Raw genomic sequence first — 26,351 nt, 5'->3', positions numbered from 1 at the left:
GGCCAATAGTTGCTGGGTTCATCCTTGCACCTTTTTTTGAACAAGGGTGTAACATTTGCAATTCTCCAGTCCTCTGGCACCATCCCATATCTAAGGATGATTGGATGATTATAGCCAGTACCTCCGCAATTTCCACCCTTACTTCCCTCTGCAACCGAGGGTGGATCCCATTCGGACCAGGTGACTTATCTACTTGAAGTACAGCTAGCTTTTCTAGTACCTCTTCTTTATCAATTTTTAGCCCATTCAGTATCTCAACTGGGAATCAGGGGGAAAACTCTCCAGTGGCTGGAGTCATACCTAGCACAAAAGGAAGATGGTAGTGGTTGTTGGAGGCCAATCATCTCAGCCCCAGGACACTGCTGCAGGAGTTCCTCAGGGCAGTGTCCTAAGCCCAACCATCTTCAGCTGCTTCATCAATGACCTTCCCTCCATCATAAGGTCAGAAATGGGGATGTTCGCTGATGATTGCACAGTGTTCCGTTCCATTCGCAACCCCTCAGATAATGAAGCAGTCCGTGCCCGCCTGCAGCAAGACCTGGACAACATCCAGGCTTGGGTTGATAAGTAACATTCGCGCCAGACAAGTGCCAGGCAATGACCATCATCAACAAGAGAGAGTCCAACCACCTCCCCATGACGTTCAATGGCATTACCATCGCCGAATCCCCCACCATCAACATCCTGGGGGTCACCATTGACCAGAAATTTAACTGGGCCAGCCTACAAGAGCATGTCAGAGGCTGGGGATTCTGCGGTGAGTGACTCACCTCCTGACTCCCCAAAACCTTTCCACCATCTACAAGGCACAGTCAGGAGAGTGATGGAATACTCTCCACTTGCCTGGATGAGTGCAGCTCCAACAACACTCAAGAAGCTAGACACCATCCAGGACAAAGCAGCCCGCTTGATTGGCACCCCATCCACCACCCTAAACGTTCACACCCTTCACCACCAGCGCGTTGTGGCCGCAGTGTGTACCATCCACAGGATGCACTGCAGCAACTCGCCAAGGCTTCTTCAACAGCACCTCCCAAACCTGCGACCTCTGCCACCTAGAAGGACAAGGGCAGCAGGTACATGGGAGCAACACCACCTGCACGTTCCCCTCCAAGTCACACACCATCCCGACTTGGAAATATATCGCTGTTCCTTCATCGTCGCTGGGTCAAAATCCTGGAACTCCCTTCCTAACAGCACTGTGGAAGAACCTTCACCACACGGACTGCAGCGGTTCAAGAAGGCGGCTCACCACCACCTTCTCAAGGGCAATTAGGGATGGGCAATAAATGCTGGCCTCGCCAGCGATGCCCACATCCCATGAACAAATAAAAAAAAACTATATCTTCCTTTACTGAGACTCTGGCAGCATCTTCTTCCTTGGTAAAGACAGATGCAAAGTACTCATTTAGTACCTGTGCCATCCCCTCTGCCTCCACGAGTAGATCTCCTTTATGGTCCCTATTCGGCCCCACCCCTCCTCTTACTACCCGTTTACATGCATGTAGAAGACTTTTGGATTCCCTTTTATATTGGCCACCAGTCTATTCTCATACTCTTTCTTTGCTCCTCTTATTTCCTTTCTCACTTCCCCTCTGAACTTTCTATATTCTGCCTGGTTCTCATTTGTATTATCAGCCTTACATCTGTCATACACCCCTTTTTTCTGTTTCATCTTACTCACTATCTTTTTTGTCATTCAGGGAGCTCTGGCTTTAGTTGTCCTACCTTTCTGCCTCGTGGGAATGTGCCTGGACTGTACCCGAACCATCTCCTCTTTAAAGGCCGCCCTTTAATGGCAAGTTTCAAGGTGTTTGTTGTTATTAATGTGTAAATCGTCCAGCAACTTGTGGCAAGGAAGAGATACCCCATGAATTGTGAATCACAACAAGATGCTGGACAATTTGTGCCGTTCCGCTGTTAGCTGCGCGAAAACGGGATCTCGCCCTTAACGTTCCCGTGAGTTTCACAAAGTTCCTGAATTTGCAAAATAATTGCCAAATAAACTCACTGTAGAATGTTAGGGCTGGCACTTAACAGCGTAAGTACCTTTTTAGTGAGGAGATTATTTATGTTCTTGAAATGCCAATCAACCTCTGCAGCCCAGAAAGGGAACAATTTAAACTGTGGAGACTCATTCCTATAGGTAGTAAATTGTTATTAGAGCTGTTTTAAATTTAAAATTCTTACATTTTTTTTCTTATTTTCCTTTCTGTCTCTTTTTTTCTCTCTCACTTAATTCAATCTGTCTCTCTCTTTAGGTCAACATTAACCCCTCCACGATGGGCAGGAGGGGGTCGGGGTTGAAAATTAAAAATCGGGGAACCCGTCCCCGACCCGCCTGTTGCCATTTTACGGTAGTGGGTTTTGAGCCGTGCATGTGCTGTCTTGGAGGGACGGGATACTTCATTATAATATTTAAATTAGGCTCCCACAGTGCGGTTGGGAGCCTGATTTAAATTTAATTAGTTGTCAGCCAGGTTTTCCAGAGCTTGGGAAACCCGGCAGTGAAATGGAGACGGGAGCAACTGTCTGCAGAAGGTAAGTGCTTGTGGGCCAGGAGGAGCAGGTAAGCTCCCCACCGCCCCTCAAGCAAACCTTTGGACACTCTTGTCGATCGCTGCTGCGATCGGCAAGCCACCACTCCAACCCCCGATCTCCGGCCTGCCCTGCAATCGGCCGACCCCCGCTCCAACCACCGATCTTTCCCTCCCTCCCACCTGCCGGGCTCCAACCCGCCGCCCCCCACCCCCCAAACGCCCCAATCTTTGCTTCTCTCCCTCCCGATTACTGGGCTCCCCCCGCACTAAGCCCCGATCTTTCCTGCTCAGCATCCTGTCAATTTGCCCACTGCCAGGCGGGAAACGGAAGAAAAATGATAGAGATCCTGCCATTAAGGTCGGCAGGACCTCCGGGTTCCAGGGATTTCAAGGTTTCTCCCCCGCTACCGCCCACCTCCCCGTAAATATTGGGACCTTTACTTCCCTTTCTATACCTAATTCATCCTGCATCTCCATCCTTTCTCGATTTCTTTCTCAATCCTAACATCTCATTAGTAAAGGAGATAGACTGTTGGTCCCATCATTCACTAAGGCCCCGTTGCTCTCGCCACGCCATTATCAGCTCGCACTTCCAGCAACTTAGAGCAAATAATTTTCGAGCTGAAGGGTGAGGGAAAAAACCCAACACTGCGAGATGCCCCGCTCCAGCAAGTCTGAGCCATTACTGCAAGTATTAAAAATGCATTTCATCATTAAATAGGCACATCATGCATGGATCTCAAATCAGACTAAAACAACTGCTTTTAATCACATATCGTAGCCAACATAGAAGCCATTTAGTAAATTTGTCAGCCACATGATGCTGCATAAAACTTGTGTAACGCTAAGCAGAATAACTAGAAATGAGAGTTATCTGATCAAAACAGTTAAGGACTAGCTTATTGTACATTAATCTGGGGGAGGGGGTAGCATTGTAGAAGCTAGTGCAAATTGAATATTGCATACTGATTAGTCATATTGGTCTCACGAGAAAGATTTCATTGTTCCTTCACTTTAAACACAGCAACACACATATGCAGAGCTCATCAATTAATTTATTTTTTGTAGCTTTTATAGCTGAAGTCTATATAAGGCTGTCATACAGAAGAGAAAGAAAGTATGGAGATTCCAAATGGTCCCTCTCAATGATGATGTAGCTGCTTAAAACGAAGTCCACAATAACCACATGTTCCAACTTTTGTGTCTTTGTCCTAATAAAGGAAAAAAAAAATCAAAAGATTGTTCTAAATTTGGAGAGTACTCAAAATATTTAATCTGAGATTTCATTCACTAAATATCAAGCAGCAAATATTTATTTTGCAATTATGAGCAGTTTTGTGTTTAGGAGTGCGCTCATGTTACCCAATATCTAACTATACGATAGCGTAATTCAATGGTGTAACAATCAGATCCCCTTGTTATCTGAACTGCATATTTTTTTCTTGACATACTGAGAAACACACTTGGTAAAACATTGCCAGTTACAGATTAAGCTGTATTATTTCACAGCAAGTGATCACAGGAACATAAGAACAGGAGGCCATTCAATTAGATCATGGCTGATCTGTACCTCAACTCCATTTGCCTGCCTTAGTTCCATATCCCTTGATACCTTTACCTAACAGAAATCTAGCGATCCAATTGTCCTAGAATCCACAGCCTTTTGGGGCAGAGAATTCTGGATTTCTACTACACTTTGTGTGAAAAAGTGCTTCTTGAGTTCTTCATGCAGAAAACAAATTGTAGCCATTATAAAGTTTACCATTTATCTTTAGTCATTCTATTAAAAAGCAATTTTTGTTACCTTCTAAGGTGAATTAAATTAATTTCCAAGAAACATTAAGTGCATTATACAGATCATTGAATAAGTAAGGCTGCAGCATCTCACAATAACGTTTTCGATTATTCATCTTTTCATTTTAAGGTTTCCCAAGTCACACATCACTGCCTAACAGGGCAAGTAGGTGACCTGCTTTGAGAACTCTGTCAATGTTATTCTGTACTCAGCAAGTAGGTGGTGTCCAAGAATTGACTACGTTTGCTCCAATTTCTCTTGTAGTTTCAGGGAAAACAGAACTCATGGGACAAGCCCAGACAAAATTGACCTCTGAAATAGTACACTTGCTATGTGGAGATCAGAGAGTTTTGTTCCATACAAATATTGATTAATAATGAGATTTTTTTTAAAAATCATAACCTAGAAAGCTTTTAACATTTCAATAGGAAACATACCTATGAAATCTGGTAAAAAATCATATTTTTCATGTAATTAGGAAATTTGAACCAATGCAAGTTTAATACATTCTTGCCGCATACAACCTGTGTGCACAATAGTTTTATCCGTATATAAAGTAGATCACTTTTCTTTGCAAGAATCACATGTAAATATATATCCAATACTCATTATCTAAACCTTAGGAAAATTTATGACAGATTCCTACTTACTATCAAACATTTTACGGCCATTTTACTGCCAAATACTTACCAAGTTTATGTACACCTTAGGATGTCCAAGGGCTCCACCTCCACCATCGCATGAAACCACTCTATCTGTTACCTCGGTTATTGGCTCCTCAGCTATTAAATCAATGGCAAAGCTTTCATTTACCTACCAAAATAAAATTGGAAGAGCACTAGGTTTGACGTTTAACTTTGACCAAAACAAATGTCAAAACTTTTCTTACAGTATTCGCCAAAGAAAATGCTCCATTTCTTGTATACATTGGTGATGTAATATGCACCTGTTCTTTGAAAATTACTACTAGTGACCCACAGTTGCAGGCTATTTATCAAGAATCTACCACAAGAACATCTCAAAAAAACCTTACAAAAAATATATGGCTAAAGTTTATGATTTTGCACTCTTGGTGAAGAACTTTGTGTGGCAGGAGTGCATAATTTTAACAGATGAAAAATTGTGCAAGCTATGAATTAAACAATTTCCAATATGTTCTCACGTCACACAAACCCTTAAGCCGAGAGCGCTAATTGCAAAATTTATTCCATCTAGAGAGCTATGAACAATACAAAAGTTTGTAGTAAGTGAAGTACAAATAAGGGTGCACAATATTGAAATTTGATGACTACAAAAATAGTGGGTTTAGCAAGCAGTAAGGCAGACTGTAAAAGACTTTGGGAAGACACAAACAAGTTAGCAGAACGGGCAGACAAGTGGCAGATACAACTCAATGTGGAAAAAAGTGAGGTAATACATTTTGGGCGGAAAAACAAGGAAAGGGAATATACACTAAATGCAAAGATGCTGAAGAGTGTGGACGAACAGAAACACCGAGGGGTTGAAATATATAATTCTCTAAAAGTGAGAGTACAGGTGGATGAAGCCCCAGAAAAAAAAAGCCAACACCATTTTAGGTTTTAGAAATAGGGTCATTGAGTACAATGATAGATTTATACACAGCAGTGGTTGTCCCATAGTTAGAGCTAAGCGAGATCGGAGCAGATAAAGGAGAGCCCAAGAGCGGGAGAGCTGAGCTAAGCGAGATCAGAGGCGGATAAAGGAGGGCCCGAGAGCTGAGCTAAGCGAGATCAGAGGTGGATAAAGGAGAGCCCGAGAGCGGGAGAGCTGAGCTAAGCGAGATTGGAGGTGGATAAAGGAGGGCCCGAGAGCGGGAGAGCTGAGCTAAGCGAGATCGGAGGTGGATAAAGGAGAGCCCGAGAGCGGAGCTAAGCAAGATCGGAGGTGGATAAAGGAGAGCCCGAGAGCGGGTCACAGCAACAACAACAAAACTGCAGTGTGACGTCACAGGTAAGTGATTGGTGGTGAGTATCTCTTTTGTTTTCTTCTTTCTTAGGACTGTGATCTAAGTAACTTACAGCATAAAACTAAATTTTTTCTAAAAATAAACTAAACTTAATTTAATAAATTAAACAAGGCCAGTACTTGATACTAAAAATAATTTGATTGGCATTGTAGTAATCAATTAAATAAATAATAGTTATGACAGGGCAGGAGATGTGTTGCAGCTGCAATACGGGGGAGCAACTGGACAGTTTTGTCCAGGGCGACCACATCTGCGGTAAGTGTGTGCAGCTCAAGGAACTTCGGCTCCGAGTTGAGGAGCTGGAGTCCGAGCTGCAGACATTGCGATGCATCAGGGAGGGAGAAAGTTACCTGGACACTTTGATCCAGGAGGCAGTCACGCCCCTTAAACTAAATACTGTAGAATTGGCACGTGGTCAGGGACAGGAGGGTGTGACTGCAAGTGAGGCAGGTACGAGATCCAGGAGGTAGCATTGCAGGAGCCTCAGCCTCTGCACTTGTCCAATGGATACGAGGTTCTTGCAGCCCTTGTGCACGAGTGCAGGGACTGCAGGGAGGATGAACAAACTGGCCACAGCACCGTGGTTCAGGGGGCCACATTCAAGTGGGGGGAGTAAAAAGGAATGTGGTTGTAGTAGGTGACAGTACAGTTAGAGGGATGGACACTGTTCTCTGCAGCCAAAATAGAGAGTTCCGAAGGCTGTGTTGCCTACCCGGTGCCAGGGTTAAGGACATCTCCACAGAAACTTGGAGTGGGAGGGGGAGGATCCAGTTGTCGAGGTCCACGTAGGTACCAACGACATAGGTAGGACCAAGAAAGAGGGTCTGCTGAGGGAATTTGAGCAGCTCGGGACTAAAATAAAAAGCAGAACCACAAAGGTGATAATGTCCGGATTATTACGCGAGCCACGAGCAAATTGGCACAGGGTAAATCAGAACAGAGATATGAATGCGTGGCTCAAAGATTGGTGTGGGAGAAATGGGTTTCGATTCATGGGCACTGGCACCAGTACTGGGGAACTGGGGAAAGAGGGAGCTGTTCCGTCGAGACAGGCTTCACCTGAACCATGCTGGGACCAGTGTTCTGGCAAACCGAATAACTAGGGCGGTAGAGAAGGCTTTAAACTAAATAGGTGGGGGGGGGGCTCAGGTGGGGCGAAGTTTAGATTGATAAAGCGAAAAGACAAGGAAGTAGTACAGGAAAGTGATGGGAGTAATGATAAACAGAGTGTGTCAGGAAGGGACAGAGCGTACAAACATAAGAGTGCACTAGCAAATAGGGCCGGGGTAGGAAAGAATGGTAAAAAGACAAAATTAAGGGTTCTTTGTCTGAATGCGGGCAGCATTCATAAGATAGATGAATTGACTGCACAAATAGAAACAAATGGGTTTGATCTCGTGGCCATTACAGAGACGTGGTTGCAGGGTGACCAAGGTTGGGAGCTAAATATTCAGGGTTATTTAACATTTCAGAAGGATAGGAAAAAAGGTAAAGGTGGTGGGGTAGCTCTGTTGATAAAGGATGAAATTGGTATAATAGGTGAGAAATGATCTTGGCTCAGAAGATCAAGATGTCAAATCAATTTGGGCGGAAGTAAGAAATAGCAAGCAAAAGAAATCAGTGGTGGGAGCAGTATATAGGCCCCCTAACAATAGCTACACTGTAGGGCAAAATATAAATCAGGAAATAAGGGGGGCTTGTAAAAAAGGTAATGCAATAATCATGGGCGATTTTAACTTTCACATAGATTGGACAAATCAAATTGGCAAAAATAGACCTGAGGAGGAGTTCATAGTGTATTAGAGGCTGTTTTTTAGACCAATACGTTGGGGAACCAACCAGGGAACAGGCCATTTTGGATCTGGTAATGGGTAACGAAACAGGATTAATGATCTCAAAGTAAAGGATCCCTTGGGAAGCAGTGATCATAACATGATAGAATTTCACATCCAGTTTGACAGCGAGGATCTTGGGTCTGAAGCTACTGTACTAAACTTAAATAAGGGCAATTATAAAGGAATGAGGGCGGAATTGGGTGGACTGGGTAAACAGATTAGATGGTATGATGGTGGATGAGCAGTGGCAAACATTTAAAAAGATATTTTATGACTCCCAACAAAAATATATCCCTGTGAGGAGGAAAGACTCCACAAAAAGGGTGAACCAACCATGGCTAACTAAGGAAGTCAAGGATGGTATCAGGTTAAAAGAAAAAGCATACTGGCAAGGATTACTGGTAAGTCCAAAGATTGGGAAAACTTTAAAAACCAGCAAAGGATGACTAAAAGAATAATAAAGAGGGAGAAATTAAATTATGAGAGTAAACTAGCAAGAAATATAAAAACTGACAGTAAAAGCTTCTACAAGTATATAAAAAGGAAGAGGGCAGCTAAAGTAAACATTGGTCCCTTAGAGGATGAGACTGGGGAAATAATAATGGAAAACAAGGAAATGGCAGAGGAATTGAACAGATATTTTGTATCTGTCTTCACAGTAGAAGACACCAATAACATACCAATAATAGTAGATAATCAAGGGACAAAGGGGAGGGAGGGACTAAAAACAATCACTATCACTAGAGAAAAAGTACTAGGTAAACTAATGGGTCTAAAGGCTGACAAGTCCCCTGGACCTGATGGCTTGCATACGAGGGTCTTAAAGGAAGTGGCCACAGAGATTGTGGATGCATTCTTCCAGAATTCACTAGATTCTGGAAAGGTCCCAGCGGATTGGAAAACCGCAAACGTAACACCCCTATTCAAGAAGGGAGTGAGACAGAAAACAGGTAACGACAGACCAGTTAGCCTCACATCTGTCATTGGGAAAATGCTAGAATCCATTATTAAGGAAGTAGTAGCAGGACATTTGGAGACTCATAATATAATCAAGGAGAGTCAACATGGTTTTATGAAGCGGAAATCATGTCTGACAAATTTATTAGAGTTCTTTGAGGAAGTAACGGGCAGGGTGGATAAAGGGGAACCAATAGATGCAGTATATTTGGATTTTCAAAAGGCATTCGATAAGGTGCCACATAAAAGATTACAGCACAAGATAAGAGCTCATGGTGTTGGGGGTAATGTACATGGATAGAGGATTGGCTAACTAACAGAAAACAAGAGTTGGGATAAAAGGCTCATTTTCAAATTGGCAATCTGTAACTAGTGGGGTGCCGCAGGGATCAGTGCTGGGGCCTCAACTATTTACAATATATATCAATGATATGGATGAAGGAACAGAATGTCTTGTGGCCAAATTTGCTGATGATACAAAGATAGGTTGAAAAGCTAGTTGGAATGAGGACACAAAGTGTCTGCAAAGGGATATTGACAGGTTAAGCGAATGGGCAAAAATTTGGCAGATGGAATATAATGTGGGAAAATGTGAAGTCATCCACTTCGGGAGGAAAAATTAAAAAATCAAAATATTATTTGATTCGAGAAATACTACAAAATGCTGCGGTACAGAGGGATCTGGATGTCCTCGTACATGAAACAGAAAAAGTCAACATACAGGTGCAGCAGGTAATCCGGAAGGCGAACAAAATATTGGCCTTTATTTCTAGGGGGAGGAGTATAAAAGCAGGGAAGTCAATGCTACACCTGTACAGGGTACTGGTGAGACCACAGCTGGAGTACTACGTACAGTTCTGGTGCCCTTATTTAAGGAAGGACATACTTGCATTGGAGGCAGTTCAGAGAAGGTTCACTAGGTTGATTCCGGGTATGGAAGGAAAGAGTGAACAGGTTGTACTCATTGGAGTTTAGAAGAATGAGAGGAGATCTTATTGAAACATACAAGATTCTGAGGGGACTCGATAGGGTAGATGCTGAGAGGATGTTACCCCTCATGGGGGAATCGTCTCAGAATAAGGGGTCCCCCGTTTAAGACGGAAATGAGGAGGAATTTCTTCTCCCAGAGGGTCATGAATCTTTGGAATTCTTTACCCCAAAAAGCTGTGGAGGCTGAATCATTGAATACATTCAAGGCTGAGTTAGACAAATTTTTGATCAACAGGGGAGTCAAAGGATATGGGGAAAGAGTGGGAAAGTGGAGTTGAGGTAAAAATCAGATCAGCCGTGATCTCATTAAATGGCGGAGCAGGCTCGAGGGGCCAAATGGCCTATTCCTGCTCCTATCTCTTGTGGTCTAATGGTCTTAGAGGACTGCGCAATTTTGGACACCCCATTGTACAAAGGACATTAAAACCATAAAGAGCATAGTCTCACCTGAATGATGCCGGAGATGGAAACTGTAATTATGAGGAGAGACTTAAAATACTGGTACTATTTCCACTGGAGCCGAGAAGGACAGTAAGAAATTTAACAACTTTTTAAAATTATGAAGAACATTGATAGAGTTAATATTTCCTCTGTTTGCGGAAGTAGTGATGAGGGATCATTAATTTAAAATTGTCACTAAAAGTGAGGATCATGTGTGCTACCTCCGATAGAATAATTCAAATGAAAAAAGGTTAGGTCTAATAATTTAGCTTCTATGCTGTTGACACTGTCATCTAACCCAAGTGCTGTAAGAAAATAAAAGCATCATATACAGAATATAATTCTAAATAGTTACATTTCTGTGAACAATCTTAGGTTTTCACATGTTTGAAAGCTGGGAGAATTGCTACAAATTTGGAAGTCATAATATTGAAAACCATACAAAATATTTTAAAGAGTTGTGGTTAAATTTTAGAATTACTGTATTCTAAAACTCTAGCATCCCATGTACATTTGGCCAAAAAAGAAGTTGCTTTGGCTAGTGTAAGTAGACCTCAAATCACTGAAACTTGCTTGCAGTCTATACTTTCTGAAAACGAAACTTGCAGCTTAAAGAAACTTATTTAGGTCAATCTCAAAAGGATGCAACCTTGCTCAAGACAGGATTCCAAATTGTACTGAGGTGATCATTGTTTCTACCGATTAATTTCTGGCAAGCACATATTTCTTAGTAATGTTGTTATAAAATTTTGAATTTTAATGTTCATTTATACCTATTACATATTGAAAACAATGAGTAATTCCAACATTCTAATAGTATTGCACCTACAGGCAGAGATGTTAGCATAACATTACATGACTTATTAACCCAAGTGACACCCTACATAATGTTATGTTACCATCAATCAACTATCTTAAGTAAGTCTGCCGACACAATTTAGGTGCAATTCCTAACTTTGTCTACCAGACTGTGCTGCAGCAATCGCTTCCTTGGAGAATTGCAGGCATCTTAGTAAAAGTGAGTAAAGTTAATTTTTCTCACTGTCCTCGAGGCACAAATAACATTCAAAACAAACAAAAAAATCCAGGAACCACATTCTACGGACTGTAAAGAAGACAACGTTTTCCACACACGACTCCTTCCAAGTAACATATCACCCATCTGATGGCTTTTTCGTACTGTTGAGTCATTGGAGATCATGAAATCTAAAACGCAAAAGCACCAAGGATTTTTTTCAGGGACCTACATAATGCATTTTGAGGGCCCAAATGGATCCGGAAAAAAACTGGTGCACGCATTCCCCCCGCCCCCCCACCCCAAACAAAGTCAAGAAGGAATTTCAAAATGAGGAACAGGATCTTAAAATTGATTCAGTGGGCACAGAGAACCATTGAAGCTGATCAAGGACAGGAGTGATGGATATGCAAGACTTCATGCAGGAGACAACTTGGGCAACAGAGTTCTAGATTAGCTGAAGTTCTTGAAAAGTCACAGCAAGGCAGCTTGCAAGGAGAGGCATTTGCAAAATTGATCCTTAACATGATGGAGGCAAGGATTAGGGTTTCAGCAGTAGTAGAGAAAAGATAGGGACATAAAAAACAATTTTCAGAAGTGGTAAACAGTCTTGCTGCATGATGAGCCAGGGGCAAGATACAAAAGCTCCAACGTGAATTTTCTATCACTAGATTTCAGGAATAAACTTTGTAAATACACTCCTCCCTCAAGAATTTTGAGAGATAAGCATTTTGTATATTATTACAAGGAAGACTGTGCAATGAATATTCCTTGAGTGATGATACCACACAACCAGCAGCATTTCAGCTTTCTGGATAATTAACAAGGTTAGTAAATAACCATCTAGTCAACAGCAATATTGTTTACATAATCAAAAAAAATTGTTCTGCAATTGCTGTTTAAAAAATAATAATTAAATTAGATGAATAGCAGAAACTCACACGACTCCAAGTCATGTTATAGTGTATCATATAAAAATGCTAAAACATTACAAGACGATGTGCTGTAAATGCTAGTGAAAGATGCTACTTAGTTGTATTCCAACATTTACCTTAACCCTGTGAGCATTTGAAGCCAGTTTTCAGTCACTTAAAAAAGTTTTTCTAACCATTGTTTTGCATATCCTCAAATTGGAATATGGGAGAAAGAAGCCGATAGGTTACAGGTTTAATTTTTTCTTCTTTGGAGGTGAGGAAGGTTTGAATCATTTAGGCTAGATCGAAAAAAGTGAAATTAAAGTTAAAAAATTAAAATAGCACAAAGAGAGGGAAGTAATCAAATAAATTTAAAATAAAGATGGCAATAGAAGGAAATTGAAATGTTTACATTATTTTATTTTTGTTAACATTGTATTTTAGTGCTAAAGCTATTGCTGATATTTAGATGGCTTTACTATTGTTATATCAGTACTATTTTCAGTATTGCAGTGCTTGAACTGAAAACATGCAGAACGAGGGAGATAAAAATGTCCCTGGACCTGTCAACAGCCTAACCATTAAAGCTTCCAATGTCACTAAAACCTCGGAAAACTTACTTCTTTCTGTCGCCCAACAAATCTGAGTTGTCTGTAATCATCCTCTTCAAAAACCTGAAGCAAAAGAAAGTGTTTTTTTTTACTATAACCACTTAAAAGTGCAAATTTCATTTTTGTCAATCTTCACGAACTTTAACGTATAATGCATAAAATGCTGGGGAGAGGGAATGTAATAACATTAATTTGGTTAGCATTGTAACTATAATTCAAACACAAATTACAATGTCTCATGATTCACACTGCCTACAATTATGATTGAAAGAAAGGTTTTAAATCTTTAACACAAACTGAAAATGCTGGAAATACTCAGCAGGACTGTCAGCATCAGTGCAGAAAACAGACAAGTTCATCTTTCAGATGTAACCCTTCATCAGAAAATGAGGTGGGTAATAAAATGGTAGAATTTGACATCTTTTGTTTCATTAGTACATCAATTGGATTGATAAAAATAAGAAATGGTGCAAGATAAAGTAAGTTTAATTCACAGCAGATAGCATTTTTCATTTTTGTTTTAGACATTCAACATTTACAGTTTGCCATTTATTTATATAGGTATCAAATCTTAGCTAGGTGTAAAATTACAGTGCATATGTACAGAATTTTATTTTTTTTAATTTGAAGACTTTGTTTACATCCATGTTGTGGATTAAACTTCTCCTGGGACTGCATCTCATACTATGTCTCATTTCTATCAACACTATTTGATGTACTAATGACTCAAAAGATTACAAATTTTAATACCCGCTTCAATTCTTAAGACGTACTTATGGTTACAATTAAAAATACTGTCAAACCTCGTTCGAAAAAAGTCATTGAGTTTGGAAACATTGTTATTCTCATCATCATAGAGTTACTAATAAAGCTAAATACTTCAAACTCCAGACTTAATTTATCGGGAATCCCAGCAGAAACGTTCAGGAATCTCAAATGTTTTACATTTTCTCTGAGGTGAATTTCTGTGGTCCTATCCTAAAATAATGGCCCGGAAATTGCTCATGAAATAACGACGAGGCTAACAGGGCAAATGAAAGAGCGAGTTCTGGAGAGTGCACGTGCAGTCAAACACAGAAATTGCTCTATAATTTGTCCTGCTCGTTTGGAAGCTTTGCGTTAAAGACAGCTTGCCAGTTAAATGACTGGCCCAGTGCAAACTTGCTGCACTGCCCAGCTGGAAACAAACTAATCTCTCCATAAAAAAAAGTACGCTGGGTTTTTAAGATCTAAACTAACTTCAACAGCGTGGTATGTCTTAATGACTGCCATTCAACCACTCTGGCATTGAAAAGTAACTTTAAAAAATGTGGAGTCTTATTCCTCCCGATATTAATTGTTGTTCGGGACACTTAAAAAAAATTTAATTTTAAAAATTTAAAATGGTTATTTTTTTTAAAACATATTCTTTGTCTCTTTTACCTCTAAGCTTTTAATCTTACCTTCTCTTTATTTTGCTTTCTCTAATTAATTTTATAGAGTTTACTAATCTACCTGACACTTCCTGGTTCTTAGTCTGTGCGGCTTGTCGAGCATGCTTCAAGCTGATTGGTTGAGGGGAGAGAGAGATCCTTTCCTCCTCTCACAGCTCAGAGAAGCCCGGGAAAGCCGCTGCCCCTCTTGCAGGTCTCCATTGAAGCAAGCTGGCACCCAGAAACCCGCAAAAAGTTTGTGGGTGAGTTAGTTACTTACGAGTGGTGGGCGATGTTCATTCGCCGCTCAGTGCAATTTCCGGGCCAACATATTTTTGGAGAACATTATTAAAATTCGAAGTTTATGTTCATGAGTCCCAGCAGCCTGAACTTCATCTTAGAAGAAGCTCTGTTTGGAGTTCATCTCATCAAGTTTTAAATAATCCTCGAGAAGTGAACAGAAATCAAGCCTAAGCCAAGGAAATGTCTGGCTGGAACAAGAAGTTGGTGAGAACAGTTTGGATGTGATGAGATTGTACACTTCCCTCTCAAAAGTAAGAATGCCAAGTAACACACATGCAGCAGATATTATTTACATTAGTTATCAAATAAATCAGAGAAGACAAAGAAACGTATGCCAATTTGGAAAAGTAATGTGACAAAAAAGGTAAGTGTCTGGGCAAGCACTTTCACTTAATGCTTTAAGTCTTCCATGATGTTTTGATATATATATATACACACACACACTAGTACCAAACATTTCCACGTCTATTACAGTCAACATTCCTCCCTCAAATTCAACCACCTCCACCAATAACAGACTAATTGGTTATTTATCCAATTGCTGTTTATGAAACCACGCCGTGTGAAAAATAGTTGCTATGTCTGAATACACAACAGGTCATTACACTTCAAAATAATCTATTTTGTGTGAAATGCTTTGAGAGATTTCTGGAAAATGTGATCACTACCCCCCTTCCCTCACCCCCAGTATCATCCAATCCCCTTTAATTATCTTGGAAAAATTAGTAATTGAGGTTTCCTTCACTCTCTCTATATTAAAATAAATGTTTTCTGAGAGAGTGAAGGGGTGGAATCAGACACAATATGGCTAAGGGGATCCTCACTGAAATTCATAAAGTATTAAATGACATAGATAAGGTAATTCCAGAACATTGCTTTAAGGTTAATCAGGGCAGTAGAACAAGAGGACGTAAATTTAAAGCAGATCTTAGAAAAATGTCTCTACACAAAGGATGATAAATATTTGGAATAATCTGCTTGGTAAGTTAGTGGAGTCAAAGAGATGGATGTCTTCTGAATTCTATGGAGGATGCTTCCAACATTTGCACCAAACAAGTGCCAGGCAATGACCATCTCCAACAAGAGAGAGTCTAACCACCTCCCCTTGACATTCAAAGGCATTATCATCGCCAAATCCCCCACCATCAACATCCTGGGGGGTCACCATTGACCAGAAACTTAATTGGACCAGCCATATAAATACTGTGGCTACAACAGCAGGTCAGAGGCTGGGTATTCTGCAGCAGGTGACTCACGTCCTGACTCCCCAAAGCCTTTCCACCATCTACAAGGCACAAGTCAGGAGTGTGATGGAATACTCTCCACTTGCCTGGATGAGTGCAGCTCCAACAACATTCAAGCAGCTCGACACCATCGAGGAAAAAGCAGCCCGCTTGATTGGCACCCCATCCACCACCGTAAACATTCACTCCCTTCACCACCGGCGCACTGTGGCTGCAGTGTGTACCATTCACAGGATGCACTGCAGCAACTCGCCAAGGCTTCTTCAATATCACCTCCCAAACCCACGACCTCTACCACCTAGGTCAAGAGCAGCAGGCACATGGGAACAACACCACCTGCACGTTCCCCTCCAAGTCACACACCATCCTGACTTGGAAATATATCGCTGTTCCTTCATCGTCGCTGGGTCAAAATCCTGGAACTCCCTTCCTAACAGCACTGTGGGAGAACCTTCACCACACGGACTGCAGCAGTTCAAGAAGGCGGCTCACCACCACCTTCTCAAGGGCAATTAGGGACGGGCAATAAATGCTGGCCTTGCCAGCGACGCCCACATCCCATGAACGAATAAAAAAAAACTTATTAATTTCTCTGCAAACTGGAGGTCATTTAAAGAAAAACAGACACAGCACAAAAGTGCTGAGTGCTTTTAAAATGATCTGTTTCCCCTTAAAGTGCTTCAAAAATGTTTTGCAAATTATATTCATACTATTCAGCATAAACAGCTTTGTTCACATTTTAAAAATTGCTGTTGTGGCTTGTGTGAAAATAAGACATCAGTCTTCTTCCAATATCTGCATTATGTTTCACAATTAGTGCGTGCATGCCTTCAAAGGTGATTGAGCCACACAAAATGAAATGCAACTGATCATACTGGTAACTAAACATCTACTGATAAAAGTGTTAGGTGGAACAAAGGAGTATTATTTTCAGTTTATTTACCCAATTTTAGCATAAAATTAAACAATCGAATATTCTATTTTACTGAACTTTTCTTTACAAAACAATTACAATTGGAACTATAAAATTTCAAATTCAAGTATTCACATAGCAGTCCCAAAAATCTGTTAGTTCTCACTTTCAATGTATTTCAAGGGGATGGAGCTATGAATGAGTGTGAAATCTATTTAATATCGCCAAACTTTGAATGTTGTATGAAATTACTCAGAACTTAAGATTTTGTCACAATAAAGTTCTCCACATATTTACAACTACTATACATATGGTTTAAATATTTAAAGTTACAATGCCCTATGGCGGTCACAAAATAATTGCTGCTCCTGCCCAACTTTGTCCTCTCAATGTACGGTTCTGTGGGTAGCAACCTTCTGGTGACTCACCCAAGTAATTATTCTTCATGTCTATTCAATATGGGGCAACACAGCTCAGCCCAACTCCATCCTTGGCAGACATCCAAACATGAACACTTTCAAGCAGGAGTCACTGAACATTGATCAGGAGATGGTGCCCCAGCAAATTTTCTCCTCCCGAGCCCAAGGACACCGAGACCAACAGCTGCATTCCTACCACTATCCTGGTTGAAATCAGACAGCACAGCACAGATATAAGATACACATGGGATTTTCCTGAACTGGATGCCTCAGTGTGACACCAGGCATCGTACTTATACATATTGGAGGAGTTCACAAAATAATGTTTAACGGGAAACAAAGTGTATGAGACTGCAAGATACTCAGTTGTGAAAATAAACTGTCTGAAGAATTGGAAGAATCATTATGATCAAATATTAAGTGCATCATCAAAATTCAAATGATTGAAATTGCAGTTATACTACACGACTAGGCTGATACCAGTCCCAGTGGCCATGGGTATACTACAGGATGCAATGCTCGATTACATGCATTCACTCCCATAGCAGCTATTTGTCTTGTGCCATTCCCTCCCATCTCCATGTCACCTCCTCTCTCTACATATTTCTGCCCTTGTCCTCATTCATTCCCCCATCCATGTTCTCCCTCCCCATATCCTCACCTATCGCTTCCCCATGCTCTCTTCCTTTTTGTTTTCCTCCTCCTCCCACCCAGCTCCGCCCCATCACGTTTATCCTTATCCATTTTCTGTTTCCCATATCCTTCCTTCTCCACATTTCTTCAATCCAGCCCCTCCTGCTTGCCCACCCCTAGTCCCTCACAGTCCTGTATCTTCCTTTCCCTCTTCCTGGCATCCCTGTCTCCTCAATCAGTGGTAAGCATATCAACAGTAACACATTAGAGTTAAAGAAATAGCACGGGATATAGTGATTCAGGAAGTAGGTGCAATACTTACAGGAAGTGTGCATATGCAAAAATTTCAAGTCCAAGCTTGAGAGAGGCTGAGGCCTACAAGTAAAAACTTTAATGAAGGCATCAAAAGTCAAAAATTAAAATTCAATGGATAAATTTAACCAGCATAAATCACTGCCTTCTTAAGAGGAAAAGTACTGGAAGAAAATGGGTGGTCTGTCTCTGGAACATTTCAGAAGAATAAATTGTCCATTACAAATCAGATGTCACTGCTAATTTTTATTGGTAACACATGCTTACTGATAGTAAAGATTCACTGCCAGCTCTATGGGATTAAAAAAATGTTTTAAGTGATCCAAGCCCCTTTCTGTAAAACCTCTGTACCAGTGATTGTTATTAGAAAGACCAATGAAGTTACCTGTTTATTGCTGTACACAAAAAGATGCAAACTGTACATTGTTATGCTGAGACAAGGAGCTTAATCTATAAATTTTGTCAGGGTGATACTGGTGTCTTGTGCACTAAGATGCAATTATTCTTAATTATGGGCTTTACCACCAATGCTCGAAGTAGCATGCAAGGACCATTGGGAAGAAATTTAGCACGATCGACTACTAAATGGTTAGGCTGGCCATCAGACCGGAATTCGGGAAGGCTGTTGAGTTAAAGAGTGGTGGAGCCATCAGGAAAGATGCACTAGGTTTAAACATAGGGTTGGGCCCAGGATCGGGACGTCCATTTGGCTCAAAATGTGGCAGAATCAACAGGAGAAGTGCACAACAAAGCAATTGGAAACAAAGTTCGAGGGCCCGTGAGCTGAGGTTATCACTGGGCCCGGGATCAGGAGGGCCACTGGGAAAAATGCGGCAGGTTTTCAGAGCTATCAGGCCAAAGTGCGACAGAACCATTGGGTTGAAGTGATGCAGAGCAATGATTCAGTTATATTGATCAGGAAAGTTAGGCGAGAGTGGAGTTCATAAATTATTTTTGTTGTCAGGACGGACAGCAAGCCCGGGAAAAAGTAAAAAACGCTTTAGTTTACTCACCTTTATCTACTGCACTATAGAAAATGTATCACAGCACCACCTACAAGCGCAATAGCATTAGAATGTTGAGGCCATTTTTGATATATAATAGATAGATTAATAGTTAAACAGCAAAACAAGCTGAGGAGCAGGGCAATGCAAAACCGAGGTGCTATCGTGCCACCACTAGCAGAAAGGTATAATGACAGAATGACAAGTTTACATAGACAGTTTCTATTATAAATGTGGTCATAGCAATTTATAATCAGAAAAACGGACAGCAGGAAATAAGGTTTTATAGACAGAAACAGTGTGCAGCCATAAGATCTTCAGCTGCTTCATCAACGACCTGCCCTTGATCATAAGGTCAGGAGCGGCGCTGTTTACTGATGATTCCAGTATTCAGCTTCATTCACAACTCCCCCAATTATGAAGTCAGTCATACCAGTCTACAGCTGTACATGGACAATATGCAGCCTTGGGCTGATAAGTGGTAGGTAACATAAGTGCCGGGCAATGACCATCTTGAACAAGAAAAGATCCAACCACCACCCCCTGACCTTCACCATCACCAAATTCCCCATCATCAACATCCTGGGGATCACCACTGACCAAAAGCTTAACTGGACCAGTCATATCAACACCATGGCTATAAAAACAGGGTAGTAGCTGAATATTCTGTGACCAACAGCTCACCTCCTGACCCTTCAATGCCTCTCCACCATCTACAGGGCTCAAGTCACAAGAGTGATGGAATATTCACTACTTACCTGGTTGAGGGCAGCCACAACAACACTCAAGAAACTTAACACCATCCTGGGCAAAACAGTTCGCGTCCCTGGTCTCAATATCCACCTCCTCCATCACCAGCACATATTGCATTCACAATCTACAGGATGTACTGCAGCAACTCACCAAACTTACTTCAACAGCACCTCCCAACCCCGTGACCTCTACCATTGACAAGGACAAGAGCAGCAATGTCATGAGAAAAGCATCATCTCCAAGTTCCACTTTAAGTCACACACCATCCTGACTTGGACATGTATCGCTATTCCTTCATCGCTGGGTCAAAATCCTGGAATTCCCTACTTAACACATTGTGGGGGCACCATTGCCACAATGGTTGCAGCAGTTCAACATGAAGGCCCGTCACCACTTTTATAGGGCAATTAAGGATGGGCAATAAATGCGGCTTTGCCAGTGTCATCCACGTAGCCGAGAACAAGTTTTAAAAAAAAAGTGAGTCTTATGACAAAATAACTTTTCCCATTTATTTTACCTAAATATAAATTTAGAGAAAAGCAGCCTATTTTAAAATCACGCTTTCAAAGTGAACTGAAGAATTTAAAATGGTGGATATGGTATAAATATGACATCAATCTCAAATTTAATTACTTCCTCAAACATTCTGGATGTTTTACGACGTGCAGAGGTTCTGTAATAGGACTTTTCAATATACTGTATAGAAGCTGAGCAATAACAGCACTCCACATTATATTTTATAAATGCTCAGTGCTTCTTTGCTATTCCAGCATGACCACCATATTGAAATACCACAGCATTCCAAGCCTGCAAAGAATACAATAAATAAGGTGAAATAAAGTTAGTGTTGTAATTCTTCAGGCTGTTCTGGCAAGACATTTCTTACAGTGGAAGAAAATAGTGAGCAGAAAGGCAGTGTTCTTATTAAGGCTTTTAGACCATCACATGCTGGACCTTTATTGCCATATACTAAATTACTGAAAGCTGGAAACTTTTAATAAATAGATTATGCTTAGCCAGTGTGCCTATTAGGGGAAGTATCTGGAAGTATATATAGATGGTGCTACTCCCCAAGAGTAATTTGTCAGTGCGATCTGATCCTACTAAAAATCCAATGGGACACAGTTTGTGTAAGTTTGGCTTTTCTACTAAACATCGCCTTTGGGAATAAGATGTATTGCTGCACCATACAGTAACAGATTTGGAATTTTAGAATTTGATTAGATGTGGGGGCTCAGGGACTGGGTTGTGCAGTGAGTTACAACACTGCTCTTTCAACCTTTAGGACCTGGGTTTGAATATAATCCAAATATTTGAACAAAAGTGAATCAGTAAGGGTGCAAAAATGAAATGAGCTGGGGTGGTCTCAGTTCACAGTTTGCATGGATCAACAGCACAAAACTGTAAACTAACAATATCACACAGAGCAGCCATATGTATGACTAGCGTGAAAAAGGTGGTCATGCTGGAATAGCGAAGAACCACTGATTTTATAAAGCTGTGTTTAAAGCAAATCGTTGAGGCAAAAATCAAGGAAGTTTTTGCTCTACATCTAACCCATGGTATACCTGACCTGGGAGTGCTCAATGCCGACACAAGGCACCCGAAATGGATAAGTGCTCCATTTCTTAGCACTAAAGATATACTGCTGGTCCCGATGCTATCCGATTGTTACTAATCAAAAATGCAATTAGCCACATTTGGATTTCCAATTAGCCACATGTAACTAGTGGCTAACATATGGGATATCACTGGCCTATACCTATAGTCTATGGCTTTGAAATCTATTTTGATTGACAGTCTTGATTAAATGTTAGGTACCGTTTTATCTACCTTATGTACCAACTTGATTTCAAAAGGAAGAGAAGAATATAATCAGGCTGGCGGTCTAGGTTCTTCTGTGATTTTCTAACTCACTGTTTGCTACGCATGCCAGAAGTAGGTGAGAATTCAGTCCCAAATAATGCTTTCCATCATAGAATTATCAGTCCAAAGTTATAGAAGAGAACTATAAAACTATAGAGCTTTTATTGATTGTTTTGAAACAAGTGAAGCATTGTAAACTAGCCAAAATCTGCTATTTTTGTTCTTGCTATTGTTTAATAAACTTGATTTGTAGTTTCAGCCCGGTTACTTTTTAAGTACAGCCACTATTACATAGGTAAATTGTGGGCAGCCAATTTGCACACAGCAAGATCCCATAAACAGCAAACAAATGAATGTTCAGTTAACCTATTTTTGGCTGAGGGAGGAATGTTGGACAGGAGAATTCCCTGGTTTTCTTCAAAGCAAGTAAAAAGATCTGAGGGGTACACATACCAAAACAACCTCCTCATAGTAATCTCACACCCAATGGCAATTGTCTGATATAGTTAGGATTCTTCTATCAAAAAAAACCTGCTGAGTGATTCCTGCATTTTCTGTTAAAACCAAAATCACATTATAACAACACAAAATACAGTGCAAATATCCTATTAAACAAATGGTAGTACTGAGATTTATATTATGTATACGAGTGATACATTAATTTTTTGAACCAGAAACAGAAGACTGTTAATCACACCCAATAGGTGAGGGCTGCCACCTGCAACACACAGATATGAACAAAAAAAGTCCTTCAAACCACAACAAATAGAAATATCAGTATTAAAAAAAACAGGAATGATAATGCCAAAATCTCCACATGACATCAATATAAATAAGTTAATGTGTTTTTTATCCAGAATATTATTACATGGTACTAATCCTATGCAAAAACCGAGCCATGCAGACCAGGAAGGCACCAGATTTCATCACTGGTCTGTGGTGACATAACAGATCCTAGTCAGAGTGGCAGTAAAAATACTACAACTACCCTCAGCATCCTGGGCTAAGAAAAGGGTGAAAAGTAGACTTGAGGTTCCTGCTGTTCATTGTTGTCGAGTGACCATGGCTGGAAGTGCTTATGTGAACGTCAAAGATGGAAGAGGGTGGGCTGCAATGTCAAACAGACCGCCCCCACTCCACTCACTGGAGCTAATGGCCACTTGAAACAGGGACTAGAGGTACCTGCTCCGCGTGGAACTGCATCCCAGAAAGGGGAGGGGGGAGGGAAAGAAGGGGTCACCATCTTCAGAAGAGGAAAAAGCTGAAGGAAAAATATCAGCACCACTTCCCTCCTCCTCTCAACTTGTTGCCTCTCCCTCCCCACTCTGCCACCTCAATCTTCTCCTCTACCCCCCCCCCCCCCCAGCACTGCCCCTCCAAACCCCCTCCCCCCACGCCTCATACCTGTCCTGTGTGAGTTACTTTCTCCCCTGCCCGAGGGCTGGAAGTGAAGACAGCGGCGGTTCCTGATGGGGGTCTCAGCCGGCTCCGTGAGGCCAGGGCCGGGAGGAGTTTGCTGTTCAGGAGCGAGAGGCGCAGACAAGAGGCGGCGGCCATCTTCCCTCAGTCACCTTCAGAGCGGGCGGGCGGGCGGCACTCCGCCGGGTCCTAGTGCCCTGCCGCCTCGGCGATACACTGACCTGTACCCACCAGCACGTCTGAGCGACAAAACTACTCAAACTTCAGAGCTGAATTTAAACAAAGCAAATACTGCACAACAGCAAAGAAACGTACATTGAATTCTTATAATACATACCTTTCCCGACAATTTTCTACCCTTCTTTCTTTAAGATTCTGATTTTTACTTGGGTGCAGGTTGCTCTTTCCTAAGTGAATATTACCTCTAATGTGAGCCTATCAGTGAGTCTCGGCAGGCTGTGGGGATCTGAGCGAAGCCTTATCCTGCACTCAACTAACATGCATACGAGATATTCTTGGAGACCACTGAAGACCCACCAGTCCCCCAGTGAACATTTTTGACTTGTTAACCAAGTACTGTAATAGTTGGGGATTTAAGTGCATACATATCCATGTTGGCAGGAGCAGCTACTTACAAGATGCCTATCATATTATATGACTCTTCCAAATGCACTCTCAATAAAGAACATGGTAAATATGGTGCATAATAACAACTTGCATTTATATAACACCTTTAATGTAGAAAAAACATGCAATATTATTTAACCTATTCTGGTTTATCTGTATAATTTAAGCAAATTCCCATTAAATGAGTATATGTGTTATTTGTGAATTTCCTATTCCATGCAAAATTGACAACTGCTAACACCTCCAGACATTGTACCAACTTCATCAGAAAATACTGCAGTGTTATGTATTGAATAACATGTACTTTACAAGGCAATAAAGCATCTAAGTGTTGAGATGATGTTATGAACACTAAGACTGAAGCTTGAGTGTCTTATCAAAGTCATTTCTTGTCCAAAATAATTTCTTGTCTTCAGAAACACTGCAGAATATTTTATTCAGACAATATTTACAAAGTTTATGATTCAACTTTTTGGTGTGGTAGAGATGTAGTGGCTGAGAATGATGGATGGACTAGACAGAAATAGTATTGTACCACTTGAATTGAACAGCAGCGGTATTGGGATTTATTCAAAGAAATAAAATAGCTTTATATATTATATATATACATATATAAAATGACAATAAATGTAAGAAAACTCTTTGGTGGGATAGCATGTGATTGTTGCCTCTTTGTTGTCAAACTGTCCAACAACCAGTCTTGGATGAGCTATAGATTCCTCCAGCTAAATATTGGCAAGATCGAAGCCATCATCTTCGGCTCCTGCCACAAACTCTGTACCCTTGCTACTGATTCTATCACCCACCCCAGACACTGTCTCAGGCCAAACTAGATACCACATGTTTCCATTCCTGCCTCAGCACATCTTCTGCAAACCCTCATCCATGTCTTTGTCACCTCCAAACTGAACTATTCCAATGCCCTCCTGCTGACCTCCCATCCTCCACCCTCCATAAAACTCTGCTGCTCTTATCCTAACCTGCACCAAGTGCAGCTCAACCATTACCCTGCTCCTCACTGACCTACATTGGCTCCCAGTCCCCCAATGCCACCTATTTAAAATGCTCATCCTCATGTTTAAATCCCTTCATGGCCTTGTCCCTCCCTAGCTCTGTAATCTCCTCCAGCCCTACAACACCCCCCAAACTCTTTGTTCCTGTGACTCTGGCCTCGTGCATCCCCCGCACTTTTGCCCTACCATTGACGGCCTGCCTTCAGCCACCTACGCCTTAAGCTTCGCAATTCCCTCCCTAAACTTCACCATCTCTCCACCTCCCTCTCCTCCATTAATACCTTCCTTAAAACCCATCTCTTCAACCAAGCTTTTGGTCACCCCTCCTAATATCTTCTTCTTTATCTCAATATCCTGTTTTTATTACGCTTCTGTGAAGCGTCTTGGGATGTTTTTTCTACATTGTAGGCATTATATAAATACAAGTTTTTGTTGGATGGTGCATTGGTAAATTACAATGGACAGTACCTGAATCATGTTGTTTTCTCACAGAGAAGAGTGCAAAACACACGATTGTACCAGAAATTGTATAAACTGCAAATAAAACTAAAGTTGCAAATCTTTCTACCTCATCCATTTATTAATTCAATCCATAAAACCTTGCTTACATGACAAAGAAAATTTTTGTCACAGCAAATTTAATTAAAAATTTGTATGGCTTTACTTTCACATCTTGTCATTTTTGTACTATTTTCTAATAAGTGTGATAGGAACAATCATGATAGTTGAATTTTCATGACAGAAGAGCAGACATGAAGTCCATAACAATTAAAGAGAATGCAAAAATGAGCTGATTCCCAGTGCCTGAATGCTAAAATGAGCTGCTGTCTTTGAATTCAGTTGTACTGTGGATTGACTATGGGAATGCATTTATCTAAAGGTAATTGTGTTTAGCTAGCATTATATATTGATTTGTGATGACAGATTTTAACTAATAAGACCTAAAATAAGTAATTCTTTTTCAGTTCTGTTAATCTACAACTGATTATTAAGGTGAAAAAATCAACTAATAAAATTAATTTTACCCTGTAAATACAGGCAGAGCTGTGGCATTGGGAAAATGTTAGGGGTAAGATTTTTGACATAAGAACATAAGAACAAGGAGCAGGAGTAGGCCAATCGGCCCCTCGAGCCTGCTCCGCCATTCAATAAGATCATGGCTGATCTGATCCTAACCTCAAATCTAAATTCATGTCCAATTTCCTGCCCGCTCCCCGTAACCCCTAATTCCCTTTACTTCTAGGAAACTGTCTATTTCTGTTTTAAATTTATTTAATGATGTAGCTTCCACAGCTTCCTGGGGCAGCAAATTCCACAGACCGACTACCCTCTGAGTGAAGAAGTTTCT

At 40.9% G+C, this 26,351-nt stretch overlaps 1 protein-coding gene across 1 annotated transcript; it reads right to left on the bottom strand.

Moving 5' to 3' along the window:
- Window positions 1-3,575: 3,575 nt before the first annotated feature.
- On the bottom strand, window positions 3,576-23,543 carry ndufs6 (NADH:ubiquinone oxidoreductase subunit S6). Its single transcript, XM_067997796.1, has 4 exons — window positions 23,349-23,543; window positions 13,095-13,148; window positions 5,026-5,148; window positions 3,576-3,751 (listed from the first exon to the last, which is right to left on the bottom strand). Exons 1-4 carry the CDS (start codon window positions 23,499-23,501, stop codon window positions 3,683-3,685), a joined length of 399 nt encoding a protein of 132 aa, XP_067853897.1. The 5' UTR covers window positions 23,502-23,543; the 3' UTR covers window positions 3,576-3,682.
- Window positions 23,544-26,351: the final 2,808 nt, after the last annotated feature.

The sequence above is a fragment of the Heptranchias perlo genome, chromosome 2 (assembly GCF_035084215.1).
Source record: "Heptranchias perlo isolate sHepPer1 chromosome 2, sHepPer1.hap1, whole genome shotgun sequence".
NCBI lineage: Eukaryota > Metazoa > Chordata > Chondrichthyes > Hexanchiformes > Hexanchidae > Heptranchias > Heptranchias perlo.
The sequence above is the reverse complement of the archived record's forward strand: the minus strand, read 5'-3'. Positions and strand labels throughout refer to the sequence as shown.